The sequence below is a fragment of the Leopardus geoffroyi genome, chromosome D2 (genome assembly GCF_018350155.1).
Source record: "Leopardus geoffroyi isolate Oge1 chromosome D2, O.geoffroyi_Oge1_pat1.0, whole genome shotgun sequence".
Classification (NCBI taxonomy): domain Eukaryota; kingdom Metazoa; phylum Chordata; class Mammalia; order Carnivora; family Felidae; genus Leopardus; species Leopardus geoffroyi.
Window position 1 is genome coordinate 61,599,898 of NC_059334.1, and position 16,906 is coordinate 61,616,803.

The window sequence follows — 16,906 nt, forward strand, 5'->3', positions numbered from 1 at the left end:
ACGCTTTCTGAGTTCTGGAGGGATGGAGGTTATATAAGCAAAACTGTCCTCATCAGTGCCCAAAAGTGACTTCTTAGTCAGGAGATGCCCAGTGAGTATTCTGCCTCCCTCAGAATTCTTTGGTTTTCTTCCTTATCGGGTCCTGGCCTCTGCCTGATGTGTGTATAGAGGGAAGTTGAGTGTTGGAATGAGCCCCTTCAATTCTTACCAAAGCTGCATTTTTGGGGTGCCTGTGTTGCTCGGCTGAACATCCGACTCTTGGTTTTGGCTCAGGTCATGATCCCAGGGTCGTGGGATCGAGCCTCGAGTTGGGCTCTGTGTTAAGTGTGGAGCCTGCTTAAGATTCTCCCCCTTCCCATTCTCCCTCTGCCCCTCTCACCTGCTTGTGCGCTGTCTCTCTCTCTAAAAAAAAAAAAAAAAAAAAAAAAAAAACCACCACCACCACCAAAAAAAAAAACCCTGCTTTTTGGTCGTTTTGAACCCCTTTCCTTCTGATTGCCTCTAAACTTTGTCCGAAATGCAAAAAGAATGGGCTTTGGGTTATTCTTTTTGTCTCTTTCGTTTGGAAGGAAAAAAAGTCTCAGCCAGGAAATCCTTGGCAGAATTTCTGTCAGACCGAGTACCTCTTTAACCACAGTTGCCTACAGGGAAGGCCTCAGGGAAAAAAGGGAAAAATGCCATTTCCACCAACCCTTTCATCTCTACTGAGCTGAATTTTCCTGTGTGCCGAAGAGTGTCGTGCGTGCGCGCGCGCGCGCACACACACACACACACACACACACACACACACACAAGCACATACAGACCTTAGGCTTCATCAGCACCCTTTCTCCCTTTCAGTTGTAACCTAAGCCAGTAGTTATTACTGGGCCTACATCAAATGGGAAGCGAAGGTCCTGTTTTAGCACTAAGGCTATAAAGGCTGGTCATCATCATTATTGCTATCCCATGCATTTTTATGGCACTTGTACTTTAATTCATTATTCAGTCATTTATTCATTCAGTAAACCCTCACTCCAATGGTTCTCAAAATTTGGCAAGCATCCAAATTTCCTGGAGGGCTTATTAAAACACAGAGCTCTCGGCCCTGCTCCCAGTTTTTTATTCAGTAGGTCTGAGGTGGACTTGAGAATTTGTGGTCCTAACAAACTCCTACTTGATGCTCTGACCTCTTCTGTGTTAGAAACTGTGGGGAGTCATACATAATCCTTGCTGTCAACAGGGAATCTCCTAGCAGAGAGAGGAGATAAGACACAGCTCCCCACTAGTAACACTGAGAGTGGAATGTTATGTGGCAGGACCACTGTGAATGTTCAGGAGAGTTTGCTTTGGCTAGCCAAGATTCAGGCAGCCTTCGTGGAAGAGGTGGGATTTGAAGTGCACCCTAAAGGGTGGATAGGATTTAAACTCATGAAGAACATAGGGGCCCCTGGGGGGCTTAGTCGGTTAAGCATCTGACTTCAGCTCAGGTCATGATGTCACAGTTCATGGGTTTGAGCCCTGCATCGGGCTCTGTGCTGACAGCTCAAAGCCTAGAGGCTGTTTCAGATTCTGTGTCTCCATCTCTCTCTCTGCCCCTCCCTCCTCACGCTCTCTCTCTCTCTCTCTCAAAAATAAAATAAACGTTAAAAAAAAAAAAATTAGGGGCGCCTGGGTGGCGCAGTCGGTTAAGCGTCCGACTTCAGCCAGGTCACGATCTCGCGGTCCGGGAGTTCGAGCCCCGCGTCAGGCTCTGGGCTGATGGCTCAGAGCCTGGAGCCTGTTTCTGATTCTGTGTCTCCCTCTCTCTCTGCCCCTCCCCCGTTCATGCTCTGTCTCTCTGTCCCAAAAATAAATAAACGTTGAAAAAAAAAAAAATTAAAAAAAAAAAAATTAAACACATGAACATGAAGAAGGGTACAGTGGCTTTGCAGGCAGAGGAACAGCATAGGCCAGGACCCCATGGGAAAGAACATTGTACGTGTGATGTTGTTCACCCTTCCCTTGGGCCCGTGGGGCTTGTCTGGGAAGGAGCAGGAAGTGAGCTAATGTGCACAGAGCTCTGCTACATATGAGGCACCGGTAAGGTCTTCAATCACATCATCTCCTTTCACCCCAAGAGCAACCCTGCTAGGTACGCATATCATCCCCCTGTGTCCTGACCCAGGGGCATTAAGTAACTGTTCATTTGGATGCAGATGACTGGTAGGGTCAATGTGCCTCAATCCAAAGCCACCCCCTTCCAGAACTATGAGCCAGACTAGAAGGTGATGGGCCCAGGTCGTGGAAGGTCCGGAATGTGCGTGTTTAATTTCCACCTGAGGATGCCCTTCATGGCACAAGTAGAGCAAAAAGGAAAACCAAAGGGGAGAGAGGCCACCAACATGCTCAAGGCTAAAGATCCTGAACCTGGATCTCCCGATTCTCATCCTAGAGCTCTTTCCACTCACCAAGCTACATTGTCCAGGGAGAGGTCAGAGCTGGGAATTTCTGCTCCTGAGATAATTTGAGGGGCCTTCACCCGGGTATCAGTTTTCCCTTGTTTGGGCCTTAGTTAGGGAGAGGGGAGTGTTTCTGGGCAGTGGAATCCCTCTGAGGTGACATGAAATTCTGTTTAAGACTGCCCCGCTTGTTTTCCACCTGTTAAATTTTCCTTTTTAGTTATCTTAAGATGTCCATTGTTGGGCTGCTTGTAAGGAAGGCCCATGGCATTTGCCATCCTTAGCAGGGTGGAGAGTGGGAAGCTGGGGCCTTCTTCTAAGCCCCGATTGGACCCCCACTTGCCCTGATTGGACCCCTGCTCCTAGAGGTCCAGGCTTCTGGACAAAAGTAGGTTCATCAGTAGTACTTGGGCTAGCTTTGCAATGAATGTAGCCAAGAACAGAACCTAGAAGCAGACTTTGGACTTGTTCCACTGTCGCTTTTTTATGGAGTATTTTTTGGGGGGAATAAAAGAGGAATGGAAAGAAAACCCTTCCCATAGGTGGTCATACCTGTAACAAGAATAGTAGTAACAATCTAGAGAACTTATTATATGCCAAGCATGGTTCTGAGGACTCTCCATATATCAACTTGTTTATTCCTCACAGTGACCGGTAAGGTAGAAACTGTTATTCTCCCATTTTACAGGTGAGGGAAGTGAAAACAAAATTACCAAGGTCACAAAGCTAGGAAGTAGTTTTGTGAGCTGTGATTTGAATCCAGGTCACTGCCTCTTCCCTTCTATAACTGCAGTCATGTTTATAGGAAGCTTGTCCAGTCTTTCAGATGAACTTGTAAGTCTTCTGAGGTCTTCTGTTCCCTAATTCAGGCCTTTTCCACAGAGGCAGTGGCAGGAGCTCCTGCTGAGAGCTTTAAGGGGCCAGGGAGGTCACCCACCATCCTATGGCGTAGAAGGAGAGCTAATTTACAGTATGCTTTGGCTTTCTAATGAGGAATTTCCTGCCCCATTGGGGAGTGGTGTTTTCCCAAGTTTATAGTGAACTCTGGGGCACATGACTCAGTTCCTACATTGAACTGTGATTGTTTTTCAAAACTTGTTTTCTGTTTTGCTTAGCATGACAAATGCTCCCCACCATGAGATCACAGCTTTCAAAGTTGTCATTGGGGAATGTAGTCTCTGGGTAGATGTGTGTTTGGAAAGGAGGGCATGCTTCTGTCTTTCTCTGTGTGTCTCTTTCATTAGGTTTTTCTTTTGTAAACTTTCTTCCTTGTTTGTGAAATCTAGCAAAAAGATCAAAAGTTTGTACAACTCCGGAGGGACCAGTCTGGATATTCTCCCTTTTAAACTTGGTGGGACATTACTTTGACTCCAGTGACTCCCAAGAGAGTCCATTTTGTGAGGGCCAGATGAGAATGCCTTTTGCCTTCCCACATTAACCCCACCATTGGGACCAGCTCATTAAGGGTCTTTTCTGGACCTGTGCTAACACACCATCTTGCCACTAGTCACATTCTGCTTCCAAGTTAGATTTCCCTCCGTTTTGACCCACACACATAATCTTTTGTCATACTGTAGTAGAACTGAAGAGGGGTGTCTGGCTGGCTCAGTTGAAAGAGTATGCAACTCTTGATCTTGGGGTGGTGAGTTCAACCTCCATGTTGGGTATAGAGATTACCTAAATAAATAAAAACTTAAAAAAAAGAAATGAACAAATTAGAACTCATTTTGAGACTTGTAACATAAATATAACATCACACAACTGGTACCTGGTAGGGAGACTTTTTCTACCTGTTATTCTACATGAAAAGAAGTAGGGTGGTGGAATTTCAATGGACGCATGAGTTGTCTGGTGCTCTCTTAGATATGACTAAGGCAGTTTTGCTAAGGGTGTGTGTTCTAGTTGTCTCATTTCTTCCCCCAGCCTCCTGCCCTGCCTCATTTTTCCTTTAAAAAAAAAAAAATCTGTTTTTCTGTTATACTCCTAGTTTGGTGGATCTCAGTCTTTTTTCTGGATGAAGGATTCCCTTAAGAATCTGATGAACATTGGGGCGCCTGGGTGACTCAGTTGGTTAAGCATCTGGCTCTTGGTTTTGGCTCAGGTCGTGATCTTGGTGGTTCGTGAGATCAAGCCCGGAGTGGGGCTCTGTGCTGACAGCGTGGGGCCTGCTTGGGATTCTCTCTCTTTCCCTCTCCCTCTTGCCCCCTCTCTCTCAAAATAAAAATACGTAAGTATTTTTAAAAAAGAAAAACAGGGGCGCCTGGGTGGCGCAGTCGGTTAAGCGTCTGACTTCAGCCAGGTCACGATCTCGCGGTCCGTGAGTTTGAGCCCCGCGTTGGGCTCTGGGCTGATGGCTCAGAGCCTGGAGCCTGTTTCTGATTCTGTGTCTCCCTCTCTCTCTGCCCTCCCCCATTCATGCTCTGTCTCTCTCTGTCCCAAAAATAAATAAACGTTGAAAAAAAAAATTAAAAAAGAAAAACAAAAAATAAAACATTAAAAAATAAAATCATGTTTCTTATATAGTCTATAAAATGAGAAATACTGTCCCTGGATCATTTATATTGCAGCATAAAGGTTAAAAGTTGGTTTACCTTTTAGGTAAGAAACTACTGAAAAAAATGCCTTGGGAGGTAAAAACTAGTTGAGTTAGATGCTAATTATCTAATGAGAGAATGTACGTTAAAGGTATACCAAGAAATATAAAGGATTGTGAGACTATGCTGGGCAGGTGAGAGAAATATAGGTAATATGGACGAGTGGTCAGCCCAGAAACTCTTAGACTGGACTCTAAAATGCATTTGGAAACCAGACTCTTCAGCAGAATGCACTGTACTTTTTTGTGCCACCAACCCCCAGCCCTGAAAAGGGTCACAGATCCAGATGGCAGGGGCTGAGGATGTTACGGGACAGCATCAGGGAACCACGTCCCTCCCAGAGCTCTTCTCTGGCCTCAACACCATTTCTGAGGGCTCTTGTGATGGTGTTTATCCAGTCCTCAGTCAACCAGCAGCAGGAGAGAAAAATATAAGTGAAATTAAGCAAAGGTCATTAGCGAGTCTGGGAAAGACCACAAGGGAGACTTCTTGACTTCACCTTATGTGTATGTTCTCTGCTTAGGAATGGGGTTTTTCAGGGCGCCTGGGTGGCTCTGTTGAGTGTCCAACTTCGGCTCAGGTCATGATCGTACGGTTTGTGAGTTTGAGCCCCACATTGGGCTCTGTGCTCATAGCTCAGAGCCTCGAGCCTGCTTCAGATTCTGTGTCTCCCTCTCTTTCTGCCCCAACCCACTTGCATTCTGTCTCTGTCTCTCTCAAAAATAAATAAACATTAAAAAAAAAAATGGTAGGGGTGCCTGGGTGGCTCAGTTGGTTAAGCGTCCAACTTCGGCTCAGGTCATGATCTCATGGTTAGTGGGTTCCAGCCCCGCATCAGGCTCTGTGCTGACAGCTCAGAGCCTGGAGCCTGCTTCAGATTCTGTGTCTCCCTCTCTCTGCCCCTCCCCAGCTCATGCTCTGTCTTTCTCTGTCTCTCTCTGTCTCTAAAAAATAAATAAACGTTTAAAAAAAAAAAAAAGAAATGGGGTTTTTCTGTTTGCCGATGGAATAAAGGGAAAAAATCCTCAGCCCATTGTCCTCCGCCTGTTCTCTGGTTGGGAGGCCTCAGGAGAAGGTTCCATTGAACACTGACATGTGCTGAAAGCGATTAGGTGTCATACATACAATGGTGTTGCCCGCCTGCCAGGGCCAGGCTGCTGTACCACTGTCCCGTTTCACTGTGGTAGCTTTGTGAGAAGATTCAGCAGGGATACCCCTGGGGGACAGAAAGAGCCATTGCCAGAAGCCACACCCTAAATGTCAGTGTGATCTTTTGGAATATTGTATTCTGGTACAAATGGGGAATAAAAGCAGGTTTATTCACATACAAGTTTGTTTGGGGGAAAGGGGGGCTTTTTTTTTTTTTTTTTTTAAGTAAGCTCTGTATCCAGCACGGGGCTCAAACTCACAACCCTGAGATCACACAGTCTACCGAATGAGCCAGCCAGGAATCCCAGGGCTTTTTTTTAGAATTTATTTTAAGTTATTTTTATTCTTAAAAAATTTTTTTCTTAGATGTTTATTTATTTTTGAGAGAGAGAGAGAGAGAGACAGAGCATCAGTGGTGGAGGGGTAGAGAGAGAGGGAGACACAGAATCCGAAGCAGGGTCCAGGTTCTGAGCTGTCAGCACAGAGCCTGATGTAGGGTCTGGAACTCACAAACCGTGAGATCATAACCTGAGCTGAAGTCAGACACTTAACCGACTGAACCACCCAGGCGCACCCCCCCCCACCGCCCCACCTTTTTTTTCTTAATAATCTTAACTCATTCTGATAAGAGATTCATGTGAAAATACTTAAGTTCTAAACACAAATTTATCATCACAAAGCAGGTAATCAAAAATACAGGTAGCATTTGTAATAGAAAAAATGGAAATTAATCAGGTGTAGAGAACAAATGAACAGTAATCTGTTCTTAGTAACAACTCACCTTACAATTGTTCCTCAGATAAATTTTTTATTGAGAACTGTATATATCCTTTTTATTTTTAAGAACTACATGTTCACCTTAGAGAAATTTGAAACGCAGATAAGCAAAAAACAGCAGATCTAATACCAGAAAATCTACTGTCCTGTCATCCAGGTCAAAGGTGGCTTCGCTTTTTTTTTTTTTACTGTTTATTTATTTATTATTATTTTTTAATTTTTTTAACGTTTATTTATTTTTGAGACAGAGAGAGACAGAGCATGAATGGGGGAGGGTCAGAGAGAGAGGGAGACATAGAATCTGAAACAGGCTTCAGGCTCTGAGCGGTCGGCACAGAGCCCGACGCGGGGCTCGAACCCACGGACGGCGAGATCATGACCTGAGCCGAAGTCGGACGCTTAACCGACTGAGCCACCCAGGCGCCCCTATTTATTTATTTTTTGAGAGAGGGAGAGAGAGAGAATACCAAGCAGGCTCTGTGCTGAACATCACAGAGGGGCTCAAATTCACAAACCATGAGATCGTGACCTGAGCTGAGATCAAGGGTTGTATGCCTAACTGACTGAGCCACCCAGGTGCCCCAGGATCATATTTTATGCTGTTTTGTATTTTGCTTTTTTTTTTTTAATGTTTATTTATTTATTTTGAGAGAGAGCACACACGCGTACAAGTGGGGGAGGAACAGAGAGAGAATGAGAGAGAGAATCCCATGCAGGCTCTGCACTGCCAGCATAGATCCTGCTGTGGGACTCAAACCCACAAACTGAGATCATGAACAGAGCTGAAATCAAGAGGCGCTTAACCGACTGAGCCACCCAGGTGCCCTGGTTTTTTCACTTAATGTTAGAAACATCTCTATATGTCAAAAGTACGATTCTATGAATATTTTTAAATGATTTATGTCATTTCATTGTGTGAATACATTACCAGAAGAACTTAAAAACCTATCTAGAAATTTATTATTATTATTTTTTAAGTAATTTCTCCTCCGAATGTGAGGCTTGAATTCACGACCCAAAAGAGGTCTATGCTCCACTTACTGAACCAGCCAGGCATCTTCCCCTCTTAATTTTTTAAAGAAAGGACAGCAAAAATATAAAATTGGTCACAGACATTTTTAAGTTTAATTTACTTTGTTTCCAGGTTTATAATTTTAAGGGCAAAATTGAAATTTCTCCTAATCCTACCACTTAAAAATAAGTCACTATTTTTGTGTTTTTCCTTCCAGTCTCTTCCCCTCCGTGTGTGTGTGTGTGTGTGTATTTTTTTTTTTTTTTAACAAAATTGCTCAAGGATTTTCTGCATACATTTGAAGATTGGAGAGGGGTCTTATATTGGGGTTTGCAAAGATTCTCTGAGTCTGACCCAACAGAACACAGTGGGAAACAAGAAGAAATAATCGGCCTGGAGAAGGGGAGGCTGCTAATGGCCCTGAGTCTAATGTAATCACAGGCCAAAGGGAGGTGGGGGTGTTATTTGCAACTGTAGGGGATGGAATTGTACTGGATTATATCAAGAGCAGAGGAAGTCATTTACACTCTCTAGGGAAGAAATGGACCTGAGGCGATTAGAATTTTTCCAAGTATAACTTTAGTGACTTGTATTACACCAGTGTGCATGGAAGAGAAAAAGCCCGTGATCTTTTTGGTGATATCAAGAGAAGCCTAAGAATTCTCTTATCAGGCAGCCCTTCCAAGGCCCTTTGCAGTTGCTAATCCACTGGGATTTTGAGGGGCTCTTTGCTTTTGGTGAGTAGTCTCATATAGCAGCAGGAAGTGAGGCTGTGGACTGGCCGTACGGTACTGAGCAGGGCTTAGAGGTGGGGGTGGGAGATGCGTAATAAGAAGGGCCGAAGCATTTGTGTCCGGGACAAAAAGAGGAGAAGTGTGCTGTCCTAAAAGGTGAGCATATTTCATGCCCACCAAACCTAACACGTAGGCCCAGCGGTGCCAGACAGGTGCCTGTCACCCTCTCCCACCCCATCTTTCACTCTGGCACAAGCACGTGTGAAAATTGAACACAGGTTCCAAATACGAATTCACTCGGTGAGGCCCGACAGTGCCAGCCTCGCCCAGGTGGGCACTGTCTGGGGACCCCCCCCCCCGCTCAGAAAGCTGCCCCTCTGGCTGCTGTTCACCCACTGCGTGTGCCTCTCTGCCTTCCTCCCCGCCCCCAGGGTTCTGGCTGGTGTGGACCATCATCATCATCCTGAGCTGCTGCTGTGTGTGCCACCACCGCCGAGCCAAGCATCGCCTTCAGGCCCAGCAGCGGCAGCATGAAATCAACCTGATCGCCTACCGAGAGGCCCACAATTACTCAGCGCTGCCATTTTATTTCAGTACGTACACGAAAAGCCGTCAACACCCCCCCCCCCGCCCACCCCAGGGAGGACACACAGACTGTGGGCCCCAGTGGGCCCTCTTACCCAGCACAAAACAGAGTCTTGCAGCTGTGGGAATGAGGGGCACTCCCCTTCGGCACAGAGGAGCATGTGAAGCCGCTGGTCTGGTCCAAATCCACACCGGCCAGGTTCTGACCAGGTTTCGGATCCTTTAGCAAATTATTTTTTTAAGGCAGATGGTCAGAGGTTGTATGATGTGAGTAAATCAAGGTTTAGATTCCTGTGGCCTGAAATCCTTCCATTTTGCTAACTGCCCTGTGAGATGCCTGAGCCAAAGCTGCCATAAAAGAGGCAGATGGTGGCTGGGTGGGGGGGGGGGGGGGGGGGGGGGGGTTGTGGTGGTGACACTGGGACTTCCTGAGAACCAAGAAACGTGGTGACTCACTGAAGGACACTCACGTGACTTCCCCGGGGGCGGGGGGGGGGGGTTCTTCACACATGACCTCTCAAAGGGTCATTGGAGGCCCAGCTTGTCCAGAGCCATTCTACAGTGTGTTCTATAAAAGAAAGTGGCCACAGGTGTGGAATTACACATCCGGAAGCATTAAGTGCTTAGCACAGTGCCCGGCATATAGTAAGTGCTCAGTAAATGCTAGCAGTTATTGTTATAACCAGACCATCTGTGCCTTGAGACATTCAGCACATTCGAAAGATAATAAGCCTTGGTTGGCAGGACCCTCACCCTTCGCTGGTAACCCACCCGCTCCTGATCTGAGTCAGGATGAGGCTTGGTTTTTCTCTCTAGACCACCTCCAGCCACACTAGATTGAGGGACAACACAGATTTCTACCCTCCCAGAAAAAAGGGCCCTTTACATCGTATGCATCTGGAAGGGTGGTGGGGTGGGGAGGGGGGAAAAAACGTTGTCAGGAAATCTTAAATTAGGGTCCCTGACCCTGAGGCCTTATGGGACGTAGATGGAGGACACAGTCTGAGCAAGAAACATGAGACTTGGGGGCATGTGGAAACAGATCCGTTCCTGGCAGGAACGATCTCTTGGCCATCCACCACACTTGCCTAACCCTCTGCCTTAACTGCAGACAGGCAGAAGTCTTGCCTATGAAGCAGCTTTAGGGGCTCTCAGATTTCAAGAAGCTAGATTAGGTCACTCCCAGTCTGTCCCTCCTCCTCTGCACAGTTGTCCCATCCCCCTGCCCTGCCCACAAGCAGGAGCTGTAGCTGTCACTTCGCGGGTATGGGGGGTGGGGATGGGGAAGAGGCATATGTTTAGTGCAAGCTTTGCAGTCTGTCCTACAACAATTGCCAGTGCGGTAATTTCTCCTCCCTGCCTCCCCATTTTAGGGTTTTTGCCAAACTATTTACTACCTCCTTATGAGGAAGTGGTGAACCGACCTCCGACTCCTCCCCCACCGTACAGTGCCTTCCAGCTACAGCAGCAGCAGCAGCTGCCTGCGCAGTGTGGCCCCACAGGCGGCAGCCCCCCGGGCGCCGATCCCACCAGGGGCCCCCAGGGGGCGCAGAGCAGCCCCTTGTCGGGGCCCAGCAGAAGCAGCACGAGACCCCCAAGCATCGCTGACCCTGAGCCCTCCGACGTGCCAGCCAGCACAGCAGCCACCAAAGCCCCTGGGATGGAGCCCAGTGGCTCTGTGGCTGGCCTGGGGGAGCTGGACCCTGGGGCCTTCCTGGACAAAGATTCCGACTGTAAGGAGGAGCTGCTGAGAGATCACAGCTCCGAGCAAGGCAGCGCCCTCCCCGATAGCAAAGACAAGACTCCCGGCCGACATCGCCGCTTCACGGGTGACTCGGGCATCGAGGTGTGTGTGTGCAACCGGGGCCACCATGACGACGACCTCAAAGAGTTCAACACGCTCATTGATGACGCTCTGGATGGGCCCCTGGACTTCTGTGACAGCTGCCACGTGCGGCCCCCCGGCGACGAGGAGGAAGGGCTCTGCCAGCCCTCCGAGGAGCAGGCCCGAGAGCCCGGGCACCCCCACCTGCCACGGCCACCCGCGTGCCTGCTGCTGAACACCATCAATGAGCAGGACTCCCCAAACTCGCAGAGCAGCAGCTCCCCCAGCTAGAGCAGGCCCTGTCTGTGGCCTGAGAACTTGGCACAGCAACCAGGGTAGGGGGGAGCATCATGACAGAAGCATTAAGTGACTTTCAGAAAAAGTGGTACAGCCACTTCCGTTCTTTGCCCCCCGCCCCTCGCTCCTGCATTTTCCTACGTCTCCAGCTACAGCTGGGGGTGTGGATGCCTCTCTGCCCACAGGAGCACAGCATTGTGGAAGGCTGAGAGGTTGGTTCGTTCTGTGACTCATTCCTCATATCCCACCCTGTCCCCCCTTTTCTCTTTTCAAGTCATATCTCCATACCTGCTTGGGTCAGAGAGATGTGTGTTTCAGAAGCCCCAAGGAGGAGGCTGAGACTGTGCCCTGAGGTGACTTTGGTGGTGGAGTGGATTTATGCTCTGGTGTTCATCTAAGAGAACTTTGCTGTGTCTCAGCCTGGGAGAGGTGGCAGGTCTCAGCCCTGGGTGAATAAGGAAGGCCACAGAGGCCCAGGGATTGTCACCCCTCGCTGCCAATGTCTGCAGAGCCAGAACTGGGCTCGTCCTGGGGGAAGAGGAGAGCTGATAGACAGTTGTGTGGTAGGTTGGTGGGGGGCTTGCTGCTCTCAGACTCCAGGTGATCAGGTCAATGTACCACTGGGCATCCTTGAGGGGCCCTTCCCAGCAGGTTTTGGCTGGCCACAAGACTGGTTCAGTGTGGAACATCACATCACCTTCTTTTTGGTTTCTCTTTAAACAACAACAGAGCTGAAAACAAGAACTTTATCAGTGGGGGCAGGCCAGAAAGGGAAGTCTGTGGCTCTATCCCAAGTTGACCTTTAAAGAGCCTGGCTGCCTTTGAGCCAGGAGGAGATGCTTCCTGGGCAGGCTTGGGGCTATCTTGAACTTCTGTGGAACCGCAGGAGGCCCTAAGCCGTGGCAGTGGATCTGGGTGCAACTCTCCGCATCTCTGTCCTTTGCTCTGTGCCTACGGGTGACCAGGGTCCTCCCCCACCCAAACACACAGTCTGCAGGCCTTCATGTCTCGCTGTTCTCTATGAACAAATGAGGAGGCTGTGGGTCCTCAGAAAGAGTGGTCCCATAGCCTGGCTTTTACACAGTATTTTCTCTTGATTCTGAATACGTTCTTCTGGGGTTTTTTTTGTTTTTGTTTTTTTTAAACTGACCACTCGGAAAAAAAAAATGCCTTGGTTATCTGTGGTTTTCATGCCCTTTCCCAGTCCTTCCCCAGCCCCATTTTTGAGTGGGGTAACTATTTTTGTAGCCTATGTAAAGAGCCTAAGTGGCCCCGGTAGGAGGGTGAAGGCAGTGGTCCAGAAGGCCTGCAGGATCCTTATTACTGTAGTTGAGCTTTGATAGGAATAACCTGAATGGAGAAAGCAAACAGCTAAAACTAACATTCCCTGTCCAGTGCTGTTCATATGAAGAGTTTGGTTCTTTCCCCCTCTCTCGAACGATGATATTCACATTAGGCATTGACATTGCAGTAAGAAAGGAAATATATATATATATATATATATATATATATATATATATATATATATTTGTACAAATATAGACAAATCCAAGGCTGTGAGGTGAACGAGTGTCTGCGTTTGGAGTCCACAAAACCAAAATCCATGTTGAACAAAGTGAAGTCTGTGTACAATGACTTTTTGGATAACCTTTGTGTGTCTGTCCATTGTGTGTGAGCCCCCAGCCCTGTTTTCCTGTGAATATACTTTGAATGGCAGCCATTGTGCTCACGTCGACCACACGTTCAGAGCAGAAATGGCGCTCTCAAGGTAATTTATTTTACACATTTACTGTTTACTGAACAAACGTCTGACTGTGTACTCGGGTGTATCCAGCAGCATTGTCAATGGCAGGCCTCCCCCCACCCCCCCAGCCCCGCGTCTGCCAGAGACAACTGTGCTCAAAGTAGAGGCTTTCCTCTACCCATCACTGCAATTTGCACATCGCTCCGTGGACACTCGGAGGCCTGTGTTCTGTTCCCTGTAAATGGAAACGTGCTCTGAACCTGTCTGCCCCCCTTGGCGCCTCCTGGCCCTAGGTGTCAGCCCCCAGGGGGTGTTCAAAACCACTCGGCACAGAAGGCGAAGGCGGAACTTCAGACAGAAGCTTGATTGGATCTTCAGTGACAAGCTTGGACTAGCTGTGGCCCAGACGTCAGCCCTGTGCCCGGAATTGCCAGGAGAGTTTCGGAGACACCACAGAGCCAAAGGGCTTACCTCTCTCTGCCGAGGTCCAGTGTCGTGCAAGCAAGCCCGTGTGTGGCAGGAGTGGGTGGGAGTGTGTCAGCAGCCCTCAGATGCCTTTCCTTCCACCGTTGTTGTTGTTGTTGTTGTTGTTGTTGTTGTTGTTGTTGTTTTTTAAATAAAATCCCAAACAACTCACTGAAGGATTCACCAGAATGAATCCTTCTTCAGTTAACTGATCAAATGGGTGAAGCCTGGCCCTCTCAAGTTTCCTTCCCCAGTTGGGAGTGGGGAACTGGCCTGCGTGTTAACTGTTGGGGTCACTGCAGCGTCTTGCCCTAAAGGCATGAGAAGAAGAAAATGGAGCTGCCGGAGCCGGGCTTGATTCCAGGGGTCACAGTCTGGCCCCTGCCAAGTCGGGGGGGGGGGCTCCCCTGCCAGGAGAGAGGTGGAAATAGGGAGCTGAAGGACTAGTCAGGGGGCCAGGGAGATTTGACTGAATCTGGTTTTCCAGGTGAACAGGAAGGAAGGGGTTGGTCTGGTCGAGGGTTTGGTGCTACAGTCAGAAGATTTGCAAATGCTAACACATTCCTGTGTGAGGCACATCACCATTTGTCAGTTCTTGTGAATATGTGTATTTTAAGCAATAAGATTCAGCTGGTCAGACTTTTCTGGGCAGTCTCGGTGACGCATTTCCTGTGCTGTGATTGTTCTGAAGACAGAGTGGCTCTAACCACTGTGAGAAGCCCAAATAAAATCGATCCCAAAAACGCGACTGTTCTTTTTTTCTTGCAGCACTTTGGGTTTTTGTTGTTGTTGTTGTTCCCCTTCCTCATACTTCAAGGCTCATCCTGCGAGATTCCTAGCTGCATTTTTCCCTGGTCCACACAGGGACCGAGAGAAGTCACGGAGCAGTTGAGGACAGGCCCCTGGCCCGAGCAGAGACCACAGGACCAAGGGCAGGCTGGGTAATGCTTCTGCTGAGGCCACACTTTGTCCTAAGGAGTTTTCCCTAAACCCTCTCTCTGCCAAGGGTATATTTCTGATGTTTGGAATACTTTGTAAAGTTCCACAAGCAGGTTAGAATCAGACACAAAAAAAAAGCAGAAACAAGTTTTCTCACATACCCGGAAGCTGAAATGACATTTGAAAGAAGGCAAGCACTCCGTGAGATCTTTTAATGATGTGATAGGGGGATGTCTGGTGGGCTCAGCCGGTGGAGCGTGACTCTTGATCTCAGGTTTGTGAGTTCGAACCCCGCATTGGATGTAGAGATCACTTAAAAATAATAAAAATCTTGGGGTCACCTGGGTGGCTCAGTCGGTTGAGCGTCCGACTTCAGCTCAGGTTATGATCGTGCTGTGCTGTTCGTGGGTGTGAGCCACGTTTGACCTCTGTGCTGACAGCTCAGAGCCTGGAACCTGCTTCAGATTCTGTGTCTCCTGCGCTCTCGGCCCCACCCCCGCTCATGCTCTGTCTCTCTCTCTCTGTCTCTCTCAAAAATAAATAAACCATTAAAAAAATTGTTTTAAATCTTTAGGAAAAAGATGATATGATAGAAATGTGGACAGGCCCTGGAATTTGATACACAAAGCATGTATTACTGAGTCTCCCACTTTGTGCCCAACACTGTGCTGGATGTGGAGGAGAATGCAAAAGAAATACATAAGACAAAACCTCTGCCCTCTAGAAGTTAAGTTCCAGTCAGGAAGATAAAACACCCGTGTAAAATAGTTAACAACAGGAGGTAGACTGAGATGAAGTCAACAGTACAGATTGAGGAAATCTTGAGGAATTGTGGGGGCTTGTTTGAAGTCTTGCCTACCAGGCAGGGACTTAAGAACTGATTTCTAGGCCATGGGAGAGCCACTGGTATGCCAGCATCTGCCATCCTGGGCCAGTGATTCTTTCCTAAGAAAAGAATCACTTGTCATTTTCACTTGTCATTTTACCCCCTCCTTAGGACTATCCACCTAGAACTTAGAGTCACATGTAAGAAGTCCCTGCCTTAAGGGAAGGACCAGGCTTCTGTCTCTGCCCAGGGAAGGGAATGCTACCGCCCAGCAGAACTTCTTGCGTGGCCCGTAGGTGGGCGAAGCAATATGATGTACATCTTGGAACCCTCCTGGAGGGAGTTCCTGCCTCCCCAAGTGGAACGCTCCCTAACGGGCCCGCAGAGGATGCTGACAGCATTTGTCTTCCCCAGCCCCTGGGTTTACCTGCAGTTAGCACTATTGTCTAAGAGTCCAGTAGAAGCTAGACAGGCCCCCGTGCCCATCTTTGACGCTGGGCCAGAGGTCGCTATTCTGGCCCCTCAGTGACTCTAGTGGGATGGTTGCTGCCTAGTTCCTTTTAAACTGTTGGGCGTCTCCAAGTAAGCCCAGGGGAGCCATATTAGCATCTAGAGACAGTTCTGTTCTAGAAAGGATGGGGGGAGGACATCATTCCTGCCTTCATTACACTAATGTCTGAGTGGCAAAAGAGGAGTACCACTCTCGCGGGCTGCGTGCCGGAGGCTGTGCATGAACCCTTGATACCTAGGTCCGTGGAGGCCCCCTCACTGCACCCCGGGGTTCCTGGGTCACTGAGTTCCTCATTTCTCTAATGAGGTATAGCATCGTCTGTCTCTATTGCCCCAGGTGACCAAGTTCAGGTGGAGACAATACCAATTCTCTGAAGCATGAAACAGAGGAGCTTTGATGAACAAGAATTTCAAGAAACTCCCTGTTCTCCAGTTTCCTCTGTTTTCAGCCAGGGAGGAAAAACGGGGTTTGACCCAGGAGAAGTGGGGAGTGGGTTTGACTGTTGCCCGAACCTCCTGGAAACCTGCTTCTGCCTGAACCTAGTGGTAAGGGCAGTGGGTCCTAGGAGGTGTTTGGGTTGGGGTTCCCAGCCTGGCACTTACCATGTGCTGGGCATCGGGAATGCAAATATGCCTTAGACCAGGCTCCTGATCTTCAGAAGAGCTAAGGATCCCAAGGGGGAGAAAAGGCACGTAAACAGTTTTGGTAGCACATGGTAAGTACCATGAAGCATGTGTGCACAGCATGCTTTGGAAGAGAATGTCACCCACCTGGGGGTATAGGGTGGCCTACCTGGAGCAGGGACCACTAAACTGAGTTTGCCAGGTAAAGAATGGTGTGAAGAGAATCCTAGGTAAATGTTTGTTTTGCAGATTTTTGAACGCCTACTATGTGCCAGGTGCTGAAAAGCACAGAAAAGCATGGGAGGCCGAAATGTCTAAAGCTGCTAGCAATTTAATCTCTGTAGATAAGTGCATTCTGGGAAGTGACAGGAGATGAATCTGGAGAGGTAAGCTGGTAATAAAGTA

The 16,906-nt window shown here is 48.2% G+C and overlaps 1 protein-coding gene across 4 annotated transcripts in view; it reads left to right on the forward strand.

Annotated features, from left to right (window-relative positions):
* WBP1L (WW domain binding protein 1 like) overlaps window positions 1-14,346 on the forward strand; it is a 60,660-nt gene extending 46,314 nt beyond the window's left edge. For all 4 annotated transcript variants that reach the window (XM_045438741.1, XM_045438743.1, XM_045438742.1 and 1 more), the window contains exons 3-4: window positions 9,118-9,279; window positions 10,645-14,346. In XM_045438741.1, coding sequence (XP_045294697.1) covers window positions 9,118-9,279; window positions 10,645-11,387 — 905 coding nt within the window. In that variant the 3' untranslated portion in view covers window positions 11,388-14,346. The remainder of the gene's footprint in view (window positions 1-9,117; window positions 9,280-10,644) is intronic.
* Window positions 14,347-16,906: the final 2,560 nt, after the last annotated feature.